This window comes from Neolamprologus brichardi, chromosome 22 (assembly GCF_056152115.1).
Source record: "Neolamprologus brichardi isolate AB-2024 chromosome 22, ASM5615211v1, whole genome shotgun sequence".
Taxonomy (NCBI): domain Eukaryota; kingdom Metazoa; phylum Chordata; class Actinopteri; order Cichliformes; family Cichlidae; genus Neolamprologus; species Neolamprologus brichardi.
Window position 1 is genome coordinate 29501975 of NC_142124.1, and position 6510 is coordinate 29508484.

A 6510-nucleotide genomic window follows, 5' to 3' on the forward strand; every position below is an offset into this window, starting at 1 on the left:
GCCTCAAATTTAATTTTTAAATAGACAAGACACCACATTACAATATTTTATTTTACAAAAGTCAGTGTCTTTTAGTTCAAAGTTTGTCTGGCATCTCTTGTACATCTTGAAAATAAATAAATGAATAAATAAATAAAAAAAAAACACACACTCTATGCAGTGTACTATAATTGAACATAAACAACAATCTTTCAAAAGAATATTTCTAGATGAATTGTCATTTGAACTATTTCCTGGAAAAACTCTGAACACCACTTATTTTGCATGGCTTGATGCATGCATACCCTAGTTGTCTTAACTGGACTATAAATATAACTATATACACAATGAACAGTCATTTGTAAAAACACTTTTAAAATGTAAAATCTTTAAGAAGCCTGAGTGCGAGGAGCAATCCCCTTTAAGAACACTTACAATAACAACTTCATCCCAAAAGGCCACAGGTTTTAACCACAGCTTCCCAGCATCAGTTCATGTATGCAGCTACACCTTTCCAAATCCCAGGGATCCTTTTAATGCATTGTTCATAAGATCTTTGAATTGATCTTCATCTGCACTGTAAAAACTGTGACTAGAGGTTACTTAAAAAAGTTATGGCAACAAAGTGACACTTGAAATACTTAAGTAGATTTTAATTTCAAAAGATTTATGTAAAATGTAGAGAAAATGTTAATTAAATTCAAATAGAAAACAAAAGTAGATATTAATAGAATTAAACTGTAAATATGGGTTCGATTTAGGGACAAAATCTCAAACTGAAGGTTGAAATTGCCCAACTTTAACAAAAAAAAAAAAATTGATATGAAATAAGTCTCTGAGAAAAATTACTTTGAATTTACTAACTATCTGGCAAAGGTTTAGTAAAAACTTCCTAAAATATCCATTACAAAGAAATGATTTTTTTTTTGTTTTTTCAGTAAAACTCAAATTGGATTCAATAATTTTCCAAATAAACCTTAAAAATAATGACTGAATAATAAGAGAAAATCAAATGAATTTAATTTATTTTCTGAGTAAAATGAATCAATTTCACAAAGAAAACATCAAAACAGTAATTTGTTTTATTGTGGAAAACAAAACACAGTAATTTATAATATAACATTTTTCTGCTTGTATACACTGAATTCTTATCAACAATCTCCTGATCTCCAAAATACATACTGCTGTAAATTTGTTTTAGTGTCATAAACAGTTTTTTCACACAGCTTTGTGTACAGAGCAACAGCAACATAAAGGAACTGCATGAATGTAAACCAGTTTTGTAAAAAAGAAATGAATCTTTAGATTAGACTGTAATATCAACATGAACCTGAAATTTGAATATCATTTACTGTTTCCTTTATCTCTGTTACTTATTTATGATTGACTAACAAAAACTTTTAAAAAAAAATTGAATCACTCAATATAACTGTAGAACAAAGGTTTTTCACTCATGTACATATATCAATATCAATAATGTAAATCAACCTTTTATCCCAATTTGGATGTTTAACCTGAGAAAATCTAAGACACATGTAAGAGGAAGTAACATTTCTACAGCTACAGGACTGCACTTCTGTTAAATTTTAAAGTTGTTTTAAACTAATGTTTTATAGTAACATACACTATAAACAAAGAAAAGCTTCACTAGTGATTCCTCCAATTTGTTGCCTTTCAAACAGAATATTCCTAAGAAACTTGTAGGTAATAAAAAACAAACATTAAAATGAAGAGCACAAATACAGCCTGACACATTGCAGGTCATTTGGGTAAGATATGAATAAGTTGAAATTAACTTGAAAACTGAAAAGATAGCTGCATCTAACAAAGACAAACCAAATGTTTTCAGTGAGCTTACTTCCCTTTCATTCTTTCAGAGTCCTCGTTTAAGCCAACAACTTGTTCTTGAGGCTGTTCACGTTTGGTGAGAGCTTAGCACAATCCAGTTCAAGGAAAAGTTTCTGGAATACTTCCAAGGTGTATTTTAGTTCTTTGGGATAGGCAAGATCGACTGCATATGTCAATCCAACCAGCATTGCGCATGCTCTTGGAAAATTACCCAGAGCAGGCATAACTCTCACACCCTCCAGCACAATGCCAATGTCATCCTCCTCAGATCCAACAGCCTTGATTTTGTAGATTTTCATCCTCTGTTCAGAAAGATCTTGTGACACACCATCCTCATCAGCATCCTGAAACAACAAACACGTGGGTTTTCTGACTGTAGTTGCACACATGAAATATTTCCTGGACACATCCTGTAGCTGAATGACAAATAAAACATGATAATGCCTCAAATTATTTGACACTTGACAAACACATACACAAACACATATGAATAACAAAAACAGAATAATGTTTCTACTTCAACACTTACACTGTACTCTTTGATCAGTTGATCAATGGACTCTCCAAGGTACACCATCAAGCACTGAATAACCAGATTTCTGGTTATGTTATTGCTAGGATTGCTTGGTGACTGAAAATGAGCAAGAATTCCAAAAATTACCATCAGATAAGTGACCATTTATTAAGACAAAACTGTGAGAATTGGCAGTATTAAAAAAAACTGTTAAATATCAAATTATCATCACATGGAACATTATGTGCGATAATTAGCTGATGTTAATGCACATGCCTGGGTGCTGACAGTGAACACAAAGGTATTGTCAACATTGTATAGGTAAAGACAATTCCAAGTTGTATGCTTCAACAAGTTGTATGCTTGTAAGCTTCAATCTTTAAATGTGTCGTTTTAGTAAATTACATTAATTTAGTCATTTAGTTTTTTTTTATCTAATTTAGTTTATGTTTGTCAGAAAGGGAGAGCAATACCTGTACTTGTGGGGTTTTGTTTTGTTTTTTTACTAAGAAGAGACATGTATTTAAAATACAATTAAAACATGAAACCCATAATTGTGTTGTTAATTATATCAGTGATGTCCTGACATCCCCTTGCACTGACAAAAACATGCAAACAAGTTAGTGAAGCTATGCACCATGCAAATGACTCTTGAAATTTGACAAAAAAATTCTTTAAATAAAATTCCAAGCTGAAATGTCTGTGGAAAATACCTTGGCTATGATAGCCTGCAACTTCAATCCCATGGCTCCCCCCTTGGAATGGAAAAGGGCCAACAGTTTGGGAGTGTACTCATCCAGCATGGACATGAATTTGGGTTCAAGGTGTACCAGGGTGATCCGGTAGAACTCATCCTGCAGCTGAATGACAAATAAAACACGATAAAGCCTCAAATTATTTGAAGTTTGAAAGATTACATTAAAAAAAAAAACAAAAGCCTACCCAAAATGAATTTGGAACTCACATGAGATGCCTCAAACAAAGCTGGCCATCTGGCTTTGATGTCTTCAATGCTGGGGGACAGGTTGACAATTTCATGACGTCTATGTGCAAATGTTTTAGCCATTTTTTCTTTTATCACTTTGTTGTTGTCTCTTTTCTTGACTTCAGTAAGCAACTGAATTCTCTCTTCTTCTTGACTGTCCTCATCTTCACCTGCTGGATATGGTGGAAGGTAATTTACCTCTGCTTTCCGAGGCTTTTTCACTTTATTTGCAGACTTCTGGTCACCTGGACTCTTGTGTTTCATGGCATTGCATGTCAACTCAGGAACACCAAACCCTCTAAGTTTTGTACGATAATTGGCCATCTTGTATTTGATGCTTTGTTGCCAACCATAATAACCTGAGAAAGAGCCAGGTTCCTTGAGACAAGGGTATTTTGTCACAAGTGCCTCAGCAACATAACTAACCTGTGCACTTGAAGGATAGGCCGTAAATGTAAATATAGTTTCAGCCAACTTCTCAAGGATATCAGTCTTTACTTTGGAGGTGGGCAGAAGATTTCCATTCTTTTTATACTCCTCAGAGGCTCTTTCCAGGTACATCTCAGTTTCATATGCAAACTGTGGAATGGGAAACTGTTTCGGCCAGGGCTCACAACGTTCTGTGGTCTTCTGCCTTTTGAAAATAATGGTGTCCTGAGAAGAAGTAGTTGCAGCAGAGTCTGCATTGGATACAACTGACTCAGCATATGAGGAGTCATAGTCAGACAGTTGGCCAGAGGGGCCGCCAAAACTGTCATCAACCGGAGTCAAGCTTAGCATGACCGGGGTGATGCCAACAACCTTCACAGTGTCTTTGTCTTTTATCTGGTCAGCTCTGTGAAGAGTAAAGTAGTCCTGAAATTCTGGGTCAAAATACTGAAGACTGAAGTCATTTGAAATCCCAAAAGTATCCTTCACAACACTCTGCAGCTCCTCCAATGTTGGTGGGATCCCTGATGGAAGAACCAACTTCTCGATTCGGTTGTCAATAATTACACGAAGCTTTGCCTCCATCTTGTTCAACCTAGAATAAAATGTAAATGGGCAGAGTTAAATTTCCCTTCAATTAAATAAAATTAGTTATTACTTTTCATTTATACAATAGTTGAGATATAAAACTATAAAACAAAAAGCACACTTCAACACACCAAATGTTGCAAATACCAAATACTTGGGAGATGTACATGTTATCAAGTTCTTGTTGTTGTCGTTTTGTTTTTTGTTTTTTTTACCTATTATTCACAGCAGATGTAACGTTTCAGGGTTACCAAGCGTTTTCTTCCCACATTGTAAGAAGCCAAGGGCCACATGTCACCAAGTTTCTGCTGCTCCAAAAGACTGATCTTGCCAGTGTCCTCCAGTTGAAAAGATCTCAGATGCTCTACATACCATGCAGCAAGTAACTTCACAATGAAATATACACAATTGTCCAAAACGACTATCTGTATTATCTCAGCAAAGTCTGGTAGTCCACATGTTGAACCATTAGACAGGATCATCCCAGCAGTGTATCTTGTTCCACTGTAGGTGACAGTGGTGGCAAGCTGCACACAAGTCAGAGATGGTGATCTTGCTCTTAAATCTGCCTGTATGTCTGGATGCAGCACATCTACAGGCATTCTGGATATTTTTGTGACAAGCAGGGCAGGTTTCACCTCTTTTGATTGCATGTGGTATGCCATCATCATTTGATGCCTTGTAGAAAGGGTCAGCAACACATTTTTGAAATTGTTAGTGTGTCTCACAACTTGCTTGAAGAATCTGTGTTTCACCTCAAAGCGCATTGTCCATACTCCAACCAATGGCCCATATTTTTCTATTAAAGCAGGGTAGTGCTCCAAAAAATGGTGTTTTGGTGTGAGCCTTTGATCAGGAAAAACTTCCAAATATCTGACACGATGTTCAGATATTTTAAATTCAAGGTAGGCAATACTTTGTGTTGTGTGAACAGGGGCAACCACTAACTCAACAATGTCCTTCAAAGTCAGAAGAAGTTGCCAAACAGGATCATCTTCAGGTACACGTAAACCAACAAGGAGAGGCAACAAACGTATTAGGGCCCAATTTTCATGAGCATTTCCTCCTATAGTTTTGCGACCAGCAAAATTTGAAGGGATTGCTTGTGGACTGTTCAATTTGTCTGAGCCCTTATATGGAAAACATGTGATTATATTATTCAGTTCAGTCAAACTGAAGTAGTGCTTCTTCAAAAAAACTTGAAAACACAATGCTAACTCTCGTGGCACTATTCCCTCAAAAAGGTCATGAAGGACATCTGGTGGGTATCCAGACACAAAGTGAAAATTATTAAGTTGATCAGTTAATGGACATGACCGCTTTAAGCCAAAATGAGGCACTAAATTTGGATTTTCTTTGACAGCTTGTACGTGTAAAACATAGTCATCCTTTTTTCGAAGTGGGAAGACCCCAGACCGTACTTCATATGTCTGGTACTCTGAAGAATGTCCAAGGCAGAATCTACAAACATATGGCCCGTTAAAACTTTCAACAAGTCCACTAATTGCATGAGCACCAAGGTTATCAGCTACAACACAGTGTAGGGCGCCTTTAATATTTCTCCCTAAACATGAAATAAAAACCCCCTCCTGTTCAAGAGTGACAAGATCTTTCAAAAGTGGATCCAATACTACTTTGTATTCAAACTGTTTCACATCAACAGATTTGCAAAGTAAAGCTAGTTGTATTGATGTTAAGGCAGACTGTAATCTCAATGGCAAATTGGCCAAAACCCAATAAACTGCAGTTATTTTATGTTTTTTTCAAGAGGTTCCTAATGGGTTACACACCTCAAATTCATCAACATAAATTATTATAGAGAGTCTTGTTTCTTCTACAGCATAAAAGTCATTGTCCTTAAAACACGTACCATCAAAAATGGACTCAAAATGCCCAGTGCTACTTGAGCACCTCGAAAAGGCTTCCACTGCAATATCTTTGTTCTTCAGTACTTCTTGCAAAGTCTTTAGAACTGGTACATATTGAAAGCTCTTTTTTTGTTGAGCATCAAGAATATACTCAATAGGATCCACAAACTGGAAATGCTCCTTAAAATACTTATTTCTCTTAAAAGCTGAACCAAGTGGCCCGCCTGCTCCAAGAGCTCTGCTAATGGGATGAGAGCTGCACAACTGTTCAGCCAAGTCCTTTATGATAGTGTGGTCAA

General features: G+C 36.0%; 1 protein-coding gene across 1 annotated transcript; it reads right to left on the reverse strand.

Moving 5' to 3' along the window:
* Window positions 1-1816: 1816 nt before the first annotated feature.
* Window positions 1817-3659, reverse strand: LOC148096811 (uncharacterized). Its single transcript, XM_087835107.1, has 4 exons — window positions 3306-3659; window positions 3055-3201; window positions 2357-2458; window positions 1817-2171 (listed from the first exon to the last, which is right to left on the reverse strand). Exons 1-4 carry the CDS (start codon window positions 3648-3650, stop codon window positions 1866-1868), a joined length of 900 nt encoding a protein of 299 aa, XP_087691233.1. The 5' UTR covers window positions 3651-3659; the 3' UTR covers window positions 1817-1865.
* Between the last annotated feature and the right edge of the window lie 2851 nt (window positions 3660-6510).

Excerpts from the sequence above, each read along its gene's own strand:
- LOC148096811 (XM_087835107.1), bottom strand. The coding sequence starts at position 3,650 with ATGGCCAATTATCGTACAAAACTTAGAGGGTTTGGTGTTCCTGAGTTG. Across the intron at positions 2,459-3,054 it reads TGCAGGCTATCATAGCCAAG|TCACCAAGCAATCCTAGCAA; the intron begins GTATTTTCCACA and ends GCTCATTTTCAG. Across the intron at positions 2,172-2,356 it reads AACTGATCAAAGAGTACAGT|GATGCTGATGAGGATGGTGT; the intron begins GTAAGTGTTGAA and ends TTGTTGTTTCAG.